This window comes from Urtica dioica, chromosome 8, assembly GCF_054948205.1.
Source record: "Urtica dioica subsp. dioica isolate 48M chromosome 8, U.dioica_male_clone48M_v1_H2, whole genome shotgun sequence".
Taxonomy (NCBI): Eukaryota; Viridiplantae; Streptophyta; class Magnoliopsida; order Rosales; family Urticaceae; genus Urtica; species Urtica dioica.
In genome coordinates this window covers 6596685-6613781 of record NC_142763.1, presented here as the reverse complement: position 1 = coordinate 6613781, position 17097 = coordinate 6596685, and the positions used below count along the sequence as shown (strand labels likewise).

Sequence of the window (17097 nt, the reverse complement as noted above, 5' to 3'; positions counted from 1 at the left end):
CCAACCGGATAAGGGAAAAGGCAAAAGCGTAGCTAGTAGCTCGGATTCGAACACCGAATATCTGCAAAAAGCTGTAGAAGACCTCACTAACGGGCTTACATATGCGTTAAACCATATAAATAAACTTGAATCTGAATTGGAGATGGTGAAGAACAAGCTGGAAACAGTAGAAGGTTTGGTAAAGGGACAATCGAATCAGGTATAATAATATTACGCTTTTGATTGTTGATATTAATGGTCTTTTATGTTTAATTTTTTTATTAACAATGATTACAGGGAAACAAAGGAAAAACTGTTCATGCAAGTGAGGAAACAACACCTACTACAATGGTAACGAGTTAATAAATTTTATATTTAAAAAAAAAAACTTAGTAATAAAAGAAAATTATGAACTAATAAATGAAACAGAATGGTGTTGGCAAGAATTGGACAACCCCTACTGCTAGTGCAAGTGTGGAAAGATCTCATTCTTCAATGGTATATTGTGATAGTTTATATTATTAATTAAATTAGTGTTGGCTGATAATGATAATGAAAAATTTGGTAATTAATAGTTATCAATCATTAATATTTGTTAAAAAACCAGAATGGTGGTGACAATGCTTGGACAATCACTACTGCTAGTGCTACTGTGGAAAAAACTCATCCTTCAATGGTAATGTGTGGTAGTTATTAGATGGTGTAAATTTTTTTTTTCGGTAAATTATTAATATATGGTAATTATCATAGAATGGTGGTGGCAATGTTTGGACTACCCCTACTGCTAGTGCAGAAAAAACTCAGATACCAATGGTAAAAAATTCATCCTACTATATTAATATGTGGTAATTATCATATAATAATGTTTAATACATGGTATTTATCATAGAATGTTGGTGGCAAGGCTTGGCCAACACCTGCTGGTGAAAGATTGGTAAAGTGTTTCATGTAATTAGTAATAAATTTATTTGGTTGTTATTAATCATTCATTTGTGTTAATAAAACAGAATGGAGGTGGCACTACTTGGGACAGACACAATACTGATAAAATAACACCGGAAGCCAAAAGCACCGTAAGTTTGGAATTATAAAACTTTTGTTCTATGTTAAAAAAAACTGTTCACTTATACTCTGATGATTATTATAGGACAATTTGACCACAAATCAGATATAAAACAAAGAAATTCCAAATGAATTAACTCTGAATGACATGGTAAACAATAATAAAAAGTATGTACTTGCTTTAAATATTCCTATAACAAACATTGATTTTGTGGAAAATAGATGCGAATCTTCATGGATAAATTGAGCTATAACAATCCACTAGATAATACGGTAACTATTTATTCAACACTATTATGTAAATTACTGTTTATTAACCGAATACTAACCATATCTATTTGTGTTACAGGAAAAACAAAATGCGTCAATCTCAAATTCAGTGGACGTCCAACAAACAACTCCGTCAATAGGATATAAGATCAATGATGGTAAAAGCAATCTTGCAGAGGTAATTTGTGTTAATAACGTATAATATTGTGGAAAACATTGCTTCATGACTAGCATGTGATTTGACAGGAAACGCCTATAAAGACGGAAACCATGAACAACGTGGCAATGACATCAAACCTGAAGAACCAAAATAACATGGTAAATATGAATTACGTATTTACATAGTGGATTATCATGTATACATGGTATTAATTTATGTTAATTATTACTTATTAATAATAAGAAATAATCGTTTATTACTAGAATTTAACAAAAAGTTATTAATCGCCATAAACAGGAATTGTCCCCGTTGTTAAGGGGTTTAAAAACTGCTTGTTATAGCTCCTCTCAGTTGTGGCGCATAAACGACGACGTAGCATACATTTTAGATAATTGGAAATACATTACTGACGATGAAACAAACTCTCAGGATGTTCAAGAAGAAGAACCGGAGGCAGTCTGTATGAGTCCACTAATCATGAAGGCACAAAAACGCGTCAAAAAAACAGTGGAAGTGCGACCTCCGATCGTATTGAGACCCAAAAGAATTCAGAAACGTTCAGCAGTGACTAAAACACCCTACACAACGGAAAAGAAAACGAAGAAAAATAACGGGGAACAGAATGGAAGCCAACCAAATTTTGACTTGGGAATTTGACCATGTTTATCGGCTGTTTAACATTTTTTATCTTTATTATGTTTTGTTTTGCAAAGCATTGTGCCATTAGCTTTAATAAATGGTGCAAAAACAATATGCTTATGGGTTGGGTTTGTTTTGGAATTTTCTTAGTTTGAATTATAATTATCTTTTGTAATGCGAAGCATAGCGCCGAAACATTTATCTTAAGGTTTGGTCTTTTTGGTCTCATTCTTAATATCTACTGTATGATTCTTATTTTTCGTAGTTTACAACATCCTGTTTGAATTTGGTTAATAACTAGTAATAAGTCACGTGGGTAATAACTGTTAATAATACATTCAGATAATAAAGAATATTAAACAGAGTGCATCATTAACAACAACACGAATCTTGTTGGAAAGGTAAGATTGGAATAATAAAACTTTTGTTTGATTGGGAATGAAAATTATAACATGAAAAAAAAACAAACAAACAAGTAACAAAAATTTAACAAATATAATTAAACGAAAACTAAACAGCTTTGCAACCCTTTTTGTTGTGACCCGGCTTCCCACAACTTCCACAACGTACATGGTATGGTTGGAAAAGCTCATGTTTGGATCGATATCTCTTCATCTTCGGACGACCAGATTGCCGCTTTAAAATTGGTGGTGGAATTACTTCGTCGTCATCCAACAAATTCCAATCACCATCGTGTTCTATTGGAAATACATCTTGTGAGTAGGTAGCTTCATAGTTCTTCTGTGTGTAGTAATCAGGCACAAAGTCAATTGGCTTCAAATTCCTCCGATACAACGCTGCGGCCGCATGAGTGCAAGGAAAATCATCTAACTGCCAAACACAACAAGTACATGTTTTGTTCGCAATATCAACAATCCTGTGGAAACTACCCTCGATCACCTCGAACTGGTTATCATTAATGATATTGACCTGCAATTCCATAAACAATTAACAATTACTATGCGTTATTAATAATGATTTCACAAAAAAATCACAGAAATATACTTACCTCCATTGTTCTTGAATACTCTTCAGAATTGAATAAAGCTCCAAAACCAAGTTCGGTAAGACCCGATGACAACGCCATCTTTGGAATCAGTGCCCTTTTTTCGTTGAACCATTTTTGAACTTTACAACGCCAATACAACACTAAACAAGCCACGGGATAGCTGCGAGCTTCCTTTAGCACCGAGTTTAAACATTCGGAAATGTTAGTCGTCATAACATTGAATCTCCTACCCGGGAAATGACTTCGAGACCATAAAACAGGATTTGCATCCAGGAGATAACTTTTTATGTTAGGGCTTGTCTCACCAATTGCATTCAACCAGTAATTGAAATCTTTGTGCGTATAAGCCTTAGCACAATTATAGAATAGTGGCTGGATAAAAGATTTACCAAACTTTGCTTTAACGTTTGCCCACAAGTGTTGCATACAAACAACATAGGTTGCCTCCGGAAAAATGTTGCGGACAGCTTTCGGGATCGATGAATTCCTATCAGAAACAATTACCAACTCATCTCTGACACCGAACGCAGCACGAATGTGAGTCATGAACCAATGCCAAGCTCTGTCATTCTCAGAATCAACGATCGCAAATGCCAACGGAAATAAATGGTTATCTCCGTCTTCAGCCGTGGCCAATAGCAAAGTCCCATGCGATTTTCCTTTGAGAAAAGTGCCATCAACAGATATTACCGGGCGGACATACTTCCATCCATGTATTGAAGCACCAATGGCTAAGAAAAAGTATTTGAAATTCCCATCATCATCGGTTTCAGTAAGCGTGTATGTTCCTGTTATTCGTGGCATATAACTATTAATAATACATTCAGATAATAAAAAGTAATAACCGAATTGCAGCTGTCATTATCCCACAGATAATTACTGTTAATAATACATTCTGATAATAAAAAGTAATAACCGAATTGCAGCTGTCATTATCCCACAGATAATTACTGTTAATAATACATTATGATAATAAAAAGTAATAATCAATGTGCATCATTCAAAAGTAGTAACTACTATACCTGGATTTTTTTTCCTGAATCATCGATCCCACAGTAGGGAAATGTGAATATGACTTCTCAAAATCACCCCGAAGATCATTCAAAACTTTCGCACGCGCCTTCCATGCCTTGAAATAACTAATCTACACTTTGAATCGGGTACGCATAATCTCCGCCACACCCTGTGGTGTAATCATGTCCGCCATACAACCCGAAAAGTCAGGTTTGAGACACTTACTGATGAGGGAGGCCGAGCTTGTTTATGGCGATGCATAATATTCTTCCCAAAACAAGAATGCACTTTCACAAAAGTCCTAATTACCCAGAATTTAGAATCCGAACAAATATTAGCATTCAACTTCCAGGAACAGTCAGAATTAATACATGTGACACTATACCGTGTCTTGCTCGATCTCCTGACTCTAAACTGAAAATTGTTTCTCATGGCCAACATACTAATCGCCATAACCAAAATATTTTTACTCATAAACAGATTATTGACATCAAAATCAACGTTTATGGGTAAATTTTTCAAAGTCTTGTCATCAACCAAAACAATATCACCGTGAATTTCATCATGATCAGAGGATAATGAATTGGCGTTAGAGAAACACTGACGATCAAAAATCTTCACTGCAAAAAACATAAAACACCAACAACAAACGATTATTAAATTGCCTTAACTGATATACATCACAACCGAAAAAACATGATCACGTAACAAAATAACATACCTGACTCGCTAAATTCCATACTTGAACCATCCATCATGAAAAAAAAACTGAGAAGACCTTACTGTTCGATTGACCTTTATTTTTTTTTTTAAAGAAAATAGTAAATAGGCGCTGAGTTTACTGCTAGTGCTAGTGTGAAAAAACGAAATTAAACGTTCAAAATCTAACTTCTGCGATTATAAAGGAAAAATTCAAAAAAGAAACAAAACAATAACGTGTTGCGATTTTAAAGGACGAATTCAAAAAGGAATGTCAACCACAACGTGATAGCTGACCGTGATAAACTGAATCTCTATAAAAAAGGAAAAAATCAGTCAAATAACCACGTAATAAAAATCTGTCAAATATACACGTATCTCTTTTTCATAACTTTTCAAAATAAATTCGTTTAAAACAGGAAGGTTATAATAGATATTTCAATCTACCAAAATCAATGACACGTAAGGGAACTGGCTATTTTTCAAAAAAATCTCAAACGTGTGACAATATGAAATTGATAAGTTTTAAGTAGCTTACTACGTTAGAAATCTCTAATATATCGATCTAAAAGAGTTATATTTTCTTCTGAATTTTTAACATTTTCAAGTTAAAAAATCGAATTTAGCGTGCTTGATCAAATTCAATTAAATTTATCATGTATTATTAAAAAATAAATAGAATATTACATTTTGTTAACATGATATGTAGTATTTATTTATTTATTTATTTTTTCCCTAAAACCTAATAGAAATGAACTTACGAAACAAAAATTAACTTCCTTTATTCCTCTCCTCATTCCCGCCTCTTCAGTGCCACCGGTGAGGACACGTCTTCGCGCCGCCGCATTACCTCAATCCCTTCGGAGAGAACAGGAAAGAGCTCTCCGTCGTGCGACTCAACTCCGCCGCATAGCTCCGGCAACATTCGGCCTCGACGGTGGAGTCACCGCGTTCCGGAGGCGTCGAACATCGTGGCGGGAGAGTTAGAGGAAGATACAGTCAGTTCTCGTGCTGTTCCTGGTATCTTGATTCGTTACTAAAGCAAGCTAATGAGTTATATGCTTTGTAGATTAGTGTTATGGTTATATAGAGACGAACAGCTTATGCTGTGTTGTAACTCCGTAACTTTTCTCTATATTTTGGCTCGGTTACTCTTTTTATTATGTGCTGTGGATTTTTTTGTTTGTTTGTTTGGAATTCGCGTGACTTGTGAGTGATCTTCATTCATTTTCATCCCAGTATTGATATTGCGTTTCAGGGAGCAGAATGATTGAGATTTTTGAAGTTAAGGAGAAGCATATAGAGATTGCTGGAGAATTGGAATGATTTATGAACGAATTCTCGTGTACGGACAAATGACCATTCAGATTTTTTAAGCTTCAACGAACTGTTCTTCTTCTTCTTCTTCTTCTTCTTCTTCAGACATGGAAATGTAATGATTCCTCTTTCTCTTTCCTTTTTTTCCTTCTCAGGGATTTCAAGCCATGAATTCCTTCTTGAGCTTCGAATATGAGAGCTCCAATGGACGTCCGTGCTCAGGCCAATCGCTACGCGGCTCAGCTTCTGTACTGCCGGCGTCATATTCCGATCCCGCAATCACTCGCTCGAACGGTCCATGCCAACATGATTGCCTCCGGATTCGCGCCACGTGCCCACATTCTGAACCGTCTGATCGATATCTACTGCAAATCTTCCAACCTCGTTTACGCCCGCAAGCTGTTCGACGAAATTCCCGAACCAGACGTTGTTGCGAGAACGACCCTTATCTCCGCCTACTCCGCCGCTGGAAACCTCAAAAGAGCCTGGGACGTATTCGGGGCCACCCGGTTCGAGATCCGAGACACTGTCTTCTACAACGCGATGATCACGGCTTGCTCTCACAACAACGACGGTTCGGCCGCGATCCGACTCTTCCGTAGCATGGCTTCCGCCGGAATTAGGCCAGACAATTTCACGCTATCGAGCGTTCTCAGCGCGTTGGGGCTCATAGTCGAGGACGAGAAGCAGTGCCGGCAAATGCACTGCACTGTCGTGAAGCTCGGAATGGGATACACCACCTCGGTTTTGAACTCGTTGGTCTCGCTCTATGTCAAGTGCGCTTCTTCTTCGGAGTCTCCCTCGTCGGCTTTGTCGCTGATGGGTTATGCTCGGAAGGTGTTCGATGATATGCCGGAGAAGGACGAGCTCTCGTTGACGACGATTGTCACTGGGTACGTTCGGTGCAATGATTTGTCCACGGCTCGGAAATTCCTCGACGGAATGACCCAAAAGGTCGGGGTCGTGTGGAACGCTATGATGTCGGGTTATGTCCACCATGGCCGTTTCACAGAAGCTTTGCACTTGTTTAGGAAGATGCGTTCTTCGGAGATTCCTTTTGACGAGTTTACGTACACGAGTGTCGTCACCGCCTGTGCTAACGGAGGGTTGTTTCGGCTCGGGAAGGAATTACACGGCTACATCTTGAGAACCGAAGCCGAGCCGAGCAAGGACTTCTCGTTGTCCGTGAGCAACGCGTTGCTCACGATGTACTACCGGTTCGGTAAGATTAAAGATGAATTTTACATTTACTTTAACAGATAAAAGTTTTGAGCAAGGACTTCCAGTAAAAGTTTTAACCGTCTGTGCACCTTTAGGTAAGATAGGCGCGGCGCGGGAGATTTTCAACCGGATGAAATCAAGAGACTCGGTCTCGTGGAACGCGATCCTGTCAGGTTACGTGGACACGAAGCGGATAGAAGAAGCGAGAACCTTTTTTGCGGAGATGCCCGAGAGGAACATCTTGTCGTGGACTGTCATGATCTCGGGCTCGGCCCAGAATGGGTACCCAGAAGAGGCCATGAAGCTCTTCAACCAAATGAGGTCCGAGGGCTTTGAGCCCTGCGACTACTCATTCGCCGGTGCGATCATATCGTGCGCGGTCCTTGGCGCTTTGGAGCAAGGTCGCCAGCTACACGCACAGCTGCTACAAATAGGGTACGACTAAAAGTAAATTTAAGGTTAATTTCATTCACCTTTTAACCGGAAAGTAAAATCCGGTTAGATTAACCAAAATTAATCAAATATGTTTGATTTTTTATTCGGTTTTAAAATACAATCGCCAAAGAAATGTAGGGTTAGCTAGATATATATCCTTATAAACATGATAAAATTTATATACAGCTAACCTTTCGTCAATTGTAAGTAAATCCAAATTTGCGTAAGTACACAAAGAGGTATACATGAAATGCTCGAATTGTCCACGTGATGTCACGTCATCCGAATGGCTATTTACGTATAATTAACGAAATATAGACTCTATAGCAATTCGCAAACTTTTAATGGCTTAATTACTTATAAATTCATCTTTAGGTACGGCTCGAGCCTGTCTGCCGGGAATGCGCTCATAACGATGTACGCTCGGTGCGGAGTCTTCGAGGCCTCCGAGCTCGCGTTCCTCACGATGCCGTGCGTGGACTCGGTTTCGTGGAACGCGATGATCGCGGCCTTGGCTCAGCACGGGCGAGGCCCCGAGGCCGTTGAGCTTTTCGAGCAGATGCTGAAGGAAGACATCCACCCCGACAGAATATCCTTCCTCACGATCCTCTCGGCCTGCAGCCACGCGGGCCTAGTCGAAAAAGGACGGCACTACTTCGGCTCGATGCAGAGAATTTACGGGATCGCCCCCGGAGAAGATCACTACGCGCGCATGATCGATCTGCTCTGCCGAGCCGGGAAGTTCTCTGAAGTCAAGGACTTGATCGACTCGATGCCCTCCGAGCCGAGCGTGCCCGTATGGGAAGCCCTTCTCGCGGGGTGTCGGACCCACGGGAACATGGATTTGGGAATCGTAGCAGCGGAACGGCTCTTTGAGCTGACCCCACAACACGATGGGACGTATGTTCTCTTGTCGAACATCTACGCCGAGGCGGGGAATTGGGAGAACGTTGCGAAGGTTCGGAAGCTGATGAGGGACCGGGGGGTCAAGAAAGAGCCGGGTTGTAGCTGGGTCGAGGTCGAGAGCAAGGTCCACGTGTTCTTGGTCGACGATACTAGGCACCCCGAGATTCGAGCGGTGTATTTGTACTTGGAGAATCTGGTGCTTGATATGAGAAAACTGGGCTATGTACCGGATACGAAGTATGTGTTACATGACATGGAATGTGAAGCGGACAAGGAATACGCGCTGTCGACTCATAGTGAAAAACTAGCCGTTGCGTTCGGGCTGTTGAAGCTTCCTCGAGGGGCTACGATAAGGGTTTTCAAGAACCTTAGGATCTGTGGAGATTGCCATAGTGCTTTCAAGTTCATGACGAAAGTTGTGGGCAGAGAGATTGTGGTGAGAGATGGTAAGAGGTTTCACCACTTCAGAGATGGGCAGTGCTCTTGTGGAGATTATTGGTAGATCAAAATGTCTAGTTAGCAATCGTTATTTTATTTATTTATAGAAAGTTGATTCAAAATTTTGATACTTACAGGCATAATAGGTACTGTTGAGCAACTAAAAATTTTTGATACTTACAGGCATAATAGGTACTGTTGATTCAAAATCAACGTTAACGTTATGTTGAGATGTATTTTCTTTCATTTGTGGTCATGTCTTGTTTATTAGATAGAATCAGTTAGAGCATCGGAGATGCTAAAAATGACCATTTTGACAGGTCATTTTATAAAATATATTTTAATTAAATATCTCTCCACATAAGCATGAGCAACTAAAAAAAAAAAAAAACTTCAATGATGAGCATCTCTAAAAGTTACATGAGCTCACCTTAATATTTTATCATTTTATTTAGGTACACCAACTCATTATTTAATTGTTAACAAAAAAGAAGAGCTGAGCATCGGTGCTAAGTAGAGGCGTCGATACTCAAAGTTGGTGGTTCTAGAATACCCACAATGCATAAAGCACTAGTCGATGTTTTTTTTTTTTTTGGAAATTTTACACTAGCCTATGGCACTCCCATTAGAGTTGTCATTATCTTGTTATGTGCCTATATGTGCGTGTTGCACGAGTCGATGTAAATGACATTCTCATAAATTACCTTATTTGGCATGTAATATACTTTTAAAAAAGATTCACAGGATATTAACTTTAACTGTAAAATTGGTAGGATAGAAAAATGGCTCATATTATATTATAAAATACACTAAACATTTTGAACAATGGTTGTTTCGTCCTCTCATGAAATTATCAAGAATGCTTTAAAACGTTGTCAAGAATCCCTAAAAAAATAAATGTCTAATTTAACAAAAACTTTGGCCGAGCAAAGTACACATGGCATAAAAAACTTTCTCTCTCTAGAAATTAGGGTTTCTCTCTAAACCTCTTCTTCTCCTTGTAGCAGCCGCCGCCGCCCCCCAGGATGCTGCTCGCCGGCGTGCTCTCAGCCACGGCGTCGGTCCTGGGGGGAGCCCAGTCCTCGACCCAGCACCTGAACTCCGTCCTCAAGATCCTCTTCTCTCGCCGGAGCCACATCCGCGCCGGCCTAGACCTCTTCAGAACGGCGCACAAGCACGGCGTCGACCCGGACACGGAGTCCCACAACATAGCGATGCGAGGCCTGGGTTTGAACGGCGATCTCAGCGTCGCCTACAAGGTGTTCAACGAAATGCCCAAGAGAGGCCTCGTCCCGGACCCTCCCCCCTCCGACCCCCGTGATGTCCCCGGCACCGGTTCAGCCCCGACGGTGTGGACTAGCGTGTTTTGGAGGTGCACAGCGAGTCCCTCCCTCTCGTGTGTAGATCCGAAGCTCCGACGTGGTCCCGTCGACCCCGATCCTTATGGTCCCTCTCGGATGGAATCGCTGGAGGTGCTCCGTGCCACGGGTTCGAGCCATCGAAGCTTGATGCCGAGTGACAGTTGTGGTTCGTCGACGTTCGCGACGCGGCCGTGCTCGCTGCAGATCTTGGGTGCGGGTGTCTGCTTTTTTTTAGTTTGTTTTGGTTTTAGTTTTTTAGTTTGTTTTTCTGGTGTTGGAATGGACCTATCCTTTTATTGTTATGCTTTGTTTTGTGTTGGACTCGGATTAGCCGTAGTTTCCTTTCCCGTAGTGGATTTCCTGTTAGGTTTTTATCTATACAGGTTGAAGAGCCACCCTATTCGTGGTTATCGGACCAAGTTTGGTTGGATTTTTCCATCGCCATTCTTTGGGTTTTTTAACGAGCCTCTTGTGTGCTCTATTGGTGCTTGTAATTCTTCCCGTTGTCGAAAGTTTGCACATATCGTACTTTTACCGAAAGTTAGTGTTAGATTCACCTCGACTTAGGTCTTGGTAATCCATGTACTAAGGTGTTATTCTCCTGTGTTGATGGGTTTTTTACCCAATATTAATGAAAAATCCGTGTTATTAAAAAAAAAAAAACAAAAACTTTAAACAAATAGCTTTTATATTTTAAATCTCTCTCTCTCTCTCTCTCTCACACACACACACATCACGAACTCACGACCTAGCATATAAATCGATTACACACCTCACCGCACGAATAGCGATTTCTCTCTCTCCCTTCCTGACCCATCCATTTTTCATCAACTAGTTCGCCTTAAAGGTCTAATATTAATTATGTTTTATGACAATTTCTATATAGAATTAATGTATTAATGATCGATTTTATGTTTTTGAAGTTATATAGGTTTCAAAGTGGTTGATAGAAGTACATGTATTTTAGGGTTTCACAAATATTTGTTATGAATAAAAATTCATTATGTTGTGTGATGTGGTGAGCAATGACTTGCTATGGTGTGCTGTAATGTGTTGCGGCTTGCTATGGTTCGCATGGGACCGCAGTCACCAGAATGGACTTCACCTTCATTCGAAATCCTGGAAAATTTGCAAATCTCTAACTCGAATATTAGAATTATAAATCTAAAACAATCAACCAAATTCTTCATTTTGTTCTTAAAAACACTGATAAGCAACCATAAAAAACTAAAACAACCATTAGAATGTTAAATCTATCATTAACAATAAACTCTCAAACTCTACTTACTTTTTTTTATTTATTATTATTCTCAATGTTAGTGGTGGTCGAAGAGCGAGCTTCTTGGCGACGGCAGCGACATATCATTTTTTTCTTTTGTTTTTTGAGTTGGGTTAGAGAGGGGGTGAGATGAGAGAACGAGAAAGTTATTTATTTTTTTTTAATGAGAATGTGAGAATGTTTAAGGGTAATTTGGTTAAATATATATATATTTTTCAAATGTCTCCTTCAATTTATGTATAGTTTCTAAATTTAGTGAATTTTAACACCGAATTTCTTCAATTTCTCTTTTATTATTATTAATATATGATAATTACTATTATAATTGTACATTCGAAAGAATATAGAAGTTTAAGGGTTTTCTAGGTTTAGTAACCGGGGCTTAACATAAGAATTTTATAAGTTTCCAAAAATTGAAGATCAAGAACTTGAATTTCAATTATTTGTGAAAACCTATCAATTATCAATTGGTAGAACCCTTAGAAAAAATAAAAAAATTAAAAACTATTTTCCTTGTCCATATGTTTAATTATTAAAATTGAAATTCTGTATCAATTATTAAAGCAAAAGTCTCTTTGCGATCACGAGTAAATACTGAACAGTACACACGCGCATACAGACACAATTGTTCAGAATCAGATTCCTTTTCAAGCCGTCTCTCTCTCTCTCTTCTCTCTCATCGCGATCGTGAAACCTTTTCTTCATCGAAGTCCAATCGGACTAGCTCTCGTTCCGCTTCTGTTCGTTCTAATTCTAACCCAAGGTTTTTATGGTTCTAAGATTCAATTTACATGTTTGTTTGTTCGATTGGGTTTCGAAAACGAGTTTGATGCTTGATTTTAGAAAATCAGAAAAAATAATAATAATAATTAGAAGTTGTTAACTTTTTATTTTCTGTTGTGATTATGGAGCTGAGTTCGATTTGGTTTGTGATTAAATCGTTGTCTGTGAAGCATCGATTATTAGCGATGAATAGTTTTTTCTTTTCCTTCTTCCTTTTTGTTTATTTTTTCGTACCACACGGTATTTATTCGGAACGCTTTTGCGTTGTTTGTTGTTTCAATTCCGCGAAATTATGGGACTTTATTTGAGCTGGGCTTACTATGGCATATATCTATGTTTTTATTTACTGTTCTGTATTTGTGGAATTTCTAGATTGTGGAATTCAGGCGAATGAAGTAAATTTTTGTAGTATGATTTTGGTCAACTTTGGGTCAAGCTAGGAAAGGTTATGTATGAACTTCAATTACACTTGTTTTGGCCTCAATTGGAGTATGATGACAAAGATAAGTGAAGTAGAGTAGATTAATTGGGTTTTTATAGCTTGGGAATAATAAAGAGAGAAATTTTCTTCTTGGGTTTTTATATTGTTTATCGATTTGATGTTGTTCCATTGTTAGTCATACTTAAGCTAATAAGTTGTGATGCCCGAATTCATTGATTTAGTTTTAGTATTGATGGTTGTATAGGGGATAAAAAATTATGTTGTATCCAGTTTATTTTTTATTGCAGGCTCTATTTTTAGGTTGTGTGTTGCGGATTCAATATTTTCTATAGCTTTTTGAAATTTTTAACAAAAAGAAGTTAATGCTTTTAATATTGTGTTTCAGGAAACAAGATGATCAAGCTTTTCAAAGTGAAGGAAAAACAGAGAGAGATTGCTGAAAGTAACAAGGGAAAGCCACCAGTCAAAAAGCAAAATGCGGGAGAATTGAGACTTCACAAAGGTGCTCTAATTTTTTTTGTTTGGTTTTATTTTTTATTTTTTATTGTCAAAGTCCAAGTGCTTCTGGATGAGAGTTTCTATGGATGCTATATTTATGTTTGTCCAATATTTAACATATATATGTTAACTTCGAACCTATATCCTGTGGAAATTACCATTGTGGAGAAATTACCAATACCTGTTGGATTGGCTGAGCATATCTTCAGAAATATTTAATTTGTAATTATTCTCCAAGTGCCGAGTGGTTGTGCTGATTCCAAGAACTTTGATGTGAAAACTGGCACTGCTAGATGATTAGGATCTCATACTGTGCTTTTCTCTTTGGACCTTGTTTTTTATTTTCTTTTCTTTTAACCAAGAACTTGTGAGTGCCTTATGGACACAAAGAAAGATTTGCTTAATATCCTCATCTTCTAATTTCTCTACCTCTTGACGGCGACGCTATGGTTTTGTTGCAGATATTAGCGAGTTAAACCTACCAAAAACATGCTCTATATCATTTACAAATGGCAAGGACGACTTGATGAATTTCGAGGTCACAATTCGGCCTGATGAAGGGTATTACAGGTGAGTACTTTTCTCCAACGTAGTGTTATTTTATTCTAGTATGCCATTGATTCTGCGCTGCGTTAGATTAGATAGTCTTGCCGATATAGATACGTCCTAATCAAGAAATATGTTCCCCTCTTTGGATGGAAGTTCCACGTTGAAGTATCCCATTTGGCCTCTTCCTTTGTAAATTTGTGGAAGGATGATAATAGGAGCAGAAATTATGGTCAACCAAGGAGAATATGTGATTGTCAAGGATTCCCTATCCCTGCAACGAAGAAACAGAATATTCTGTTGAAAGATCTTATATGTTCAAAAACTTGCTTGTACAAGCCATGTCTCGTTTTTTTATCTAGGCAAGCATAACATGGGTGGCATGGTGAATTTTTTTACTGAAAACAGGATGGTGTAAAGGCAACTTCCTTTAACCTCTTTGTACACTACTCGGGCAGTGCGATTTGTTCTGTTCTTGATTACTTCGGACATTGACTTATCAATGGATACACTGAAATACACAGGTTGGATTGGATTGCCTTGGCGATTTCCAAACTTGAGTAGAGACGGGTTTGTCTTGCCTCATGGTTACCCGGTTATATCTCTTGAGAGATCCTTTTCTAAAATAATTTTTATTTTTATTTCCATGAGAAAAACTTCCATATGACTCGAACCCATTTTCTCATTTGGGATGGAGGTGTTTACTGAGCTATACTCTCTTGTCATTTCTTGAGAGATCTTCATGCCTGAGTTCAATAAACTTAGATGAGCTTCATGACCCAAAGAGCTCAAACAACTGGCGTGTGACTGCCAGTGTATATCGTACCAGTTCATTTTTTTTTATCAGTTGAATAGCTTAGGTATTTAAAACTTTTTAACTCCCGTTATCTTTTGCTGTAGTGGCGGTTCCTTTCTTTTCTCCTTCCAAGTTCCTTCTGTCTACCCTTACGAGGCACCGAAGGTCAAGTGCAAGACAAAGGTAAAAAAATACCAACATTTTTTTTTTTCCTTGACAATAAGATAGCTCAATGCAGTGATGGCAATAAAAGTATCATCTCACATCCAATTTGCAGGTATATCATCCAAACATCGATTTGGAAGGAAACGTGTGCCTTAACATTCTAAGGGAAGATTGGAAACCCGTTCTGAACGTAAACATCGTAATATACGGCCTGTTTCATCTCTTCACGGTAATGACTGTACCTTTCATTTCCTTCATAATTATAGAATTCATGGAATCATAATAATTATTAGATATTCAGGGGTTGGATATAAATTTACAAAGTTATATTATCAAATAATTAGGAAACTAGCCATATTTACACTTTTAGATTGCTATTTGGCCAACCTTTAGTAAATATTTGATAAATAGCCAATTTGTATATATTGTTCATATGAAATAGTGTTAATATTGTGTAAATATTATTCATATGCAATAAAAAAAAATCTTGTGAATATTTACTAAAGGTTGGCTAAATAGCAATCTAAAAGTGTAAATATGACTATATATCTAATGGACCCTTATATTATTAGTCTATAAGTAGGTGGGATTATAGGAGAAGAGGGTGTGAAAATTGTACGAGTATTGATGAAGGAAGAAATTTCTTTAAGGTAGAGCAGAGACCTCTTAAAGTATGCAAATTGTATGAGAGTATGAAACATTCCTAGCATTAAAAAAAATTGGATGAAAATGTTGACGAAGGGTATGAAAGTTTCTTTAAGGAAGAAATTCCACGCTTCTCTAAAGTCCGAAAATCTATCATTGTGTATAGTATATACCCTTAAAGAAACACTTAAATTATAGCCAATTTGTCGTGCATCGCAGCAACCCAATCACGAAGATCCGCTGAACCACGACGCGGCCGCGATTTTGAGGGACAATCCGAAGCTGTTCGAGTCGAATGTGAGGAGAGCGATGGTTGGCGGGTACGTTGGCCAGACCTTGTTCACTCGCTGCTTGCAATAGTATCATTGGCACGAACAAACCCGAACTGTAAAATCACTGTGACATGCGTCGCGTGACTTCGTTCTTATATGAACACGCTCTTATTTGTGATTTTTTTGGGGAGTGACTTGGGAACTCAGTAATGTGATTTCTAATGTGACTTTGTAGTAATGCACTCCCACCATGTCTGTTCATATGCTAAAATTGTGGTGACTGTACTGTGTACTCCACAAACTTTTCTTTTCACCTCCAAATCATTGTGGTATTCTGAAAAATCTGCTTAATTCTCTCAAAATGTGTCAAAAATCTGGAAAAAGTCTTAATTCTCTGGTTGAGGCGAAAGTTAAGATCAAAAACATTTTTATTCATCTTTTAATTAATCTGAAAATATTCCGATAAACGGAAATTAACAGCGGAATTTTCAAATTTACGTTTTTAAAAATAAAAAACCAAAAATGCATGTTTCTTTGTGGTGTTGGTGGTCGAGATTGTAGTAAATATTACTTCCAAAGATTGGAGATATTACGTTTTTATCACGATCAAACCGAGTAACTTGGCCAACAAGAAAATGATATTAAGCCGAGTAAAAACAAGATAATGAGATCAGACTGTGACTCCAGTGTGAGCTCCACTACTCCATGTGACCCTTCCTGGAGTGAAACATGACGAATATTTTTATATTATTATATTAATGTGAGATATTATGTGGTATAAGCATAACCATATTAATCTTCAAAATTTGCCCCCACACCACTTAGTAATATCAATACTAATTTTTTTCCTACACATTGTCACGTATATATGACGTATTATCGACTAATTATATCCTCTAGATTACTTTTTATTCTTATATATGTTGATCTACATAAATATGATCGTGAGTGTGTAAGTGGATGTCCAATGGGTATGGGTCCGACTGCTTCTAATGAGCACAGCTAAACACCTTTACCCACCAATTATAGTGTGACACCAAATATCTGTTTTAGAGACGCTTTTTTTTTTGTGCGTGTGATTGCCACTTATTATTGTTTAATTATTTCAGAGATTTTTGTGGAACAAAGAACAGAGTAAAAATCCACTAAAGAATGAGAGTC

The 17097-nt window shown here is 38.0% G+C and overlaps 2 protein-coding genes across 2 annotated transcripts; both read left to right on the top strand.

Annotated features, from left to right (window-relative positions):
• Positions 1-5630: 5630 nt before the first annotated feature.
• On the top strand, positions 5631-9306 carry LOC149387665 (Pentatricopeptide repeat (PPR) superfamily protein). Its single transcript, XM_089624814.1, has 5 exons — positions 5631-5852; positions 6091-6177; positions 6305-7371; positions 7466-7805; positions 8181-9306. Exons 3-5 carry the CDS (start codon positions 6342-6344, stop codon positions 9211-9213), a joined length of 2403 nt encoding a protein of 800 aa, XP_089480940.1. The 5' UTR covers positions 5631-5852; positions 6091-6177; positions 6305-6341; the 3' UTR covers positions 9214-9306.
• A 3034-nt stretch (positions 9307-12340) lies between these two features.
• On the top strand, positions 12341-16249 carry LOC149387664 (NEDD8-conjugating enzyme Ubc12-like). Its single transcript, XM_089621869.1, has 6 exons — positions 12341-12552; positions 13400-13516; positions 13974-14082; positions 14959-15037; positions 15132-15248; positions 15884-16249. The coding sequence occupies exons 2-6, from the start codon at positions 13408-13410 to the stop codon at positions 16022-16024; spliced, it is 555 nt and encodes a 184-aa protein (XP_089477995.1). The 5' UTR covers positions 12341-12552; positions 13400-13407; the 3' UTR covers positions 16025-16249.
• Positions 16250-17097: the final 848 nt, after the last annotated feature.

Coding starts and splice junctions, on each gene's coding strand:
- LOC149387665 (XM_089624814.1), top strand. CDS start 6,342: ATGAGAGCTCCAATGGACGTCCGTGCTCAGGCCAATCGCTACGCGGCT. Junction 7,372..7,465: donor CACGATGTACTACCGGTTCG/GTAAGATTAAAG, acceptor GTGCACCTTTAG/GTAAGATAGGCGCGGCGCGG. Junction 7,806..8,180: donor GCACAGCTGCTACAAATAGG/GTACGACTAAAA, acceptor ATTCATCTTTAG/GTACGGCTCGAGCCTGTCTG.
- LOC149387664 (XM_089621869.1), top strand. CDS start 13,408: ATGATCAAGCTTTTCAAAGTGAAGGAAAAACAGAGAGAGATTGCTGAA. Junction 13,517..13,973: donor AGAATTGAGACTTCACAAAG/GTGCTCTAATTT, acceptor GTTTTGTTGCAG/ATATTAGCGAGTTAAACCTA. Junction 14,083..14,958: donor CCTGATGAAGGGTATTACAG/GTGAGTACTTTT, acceptor CTTTTGCTGTAG/TGGCGGTTCCTTTCTTTTCT.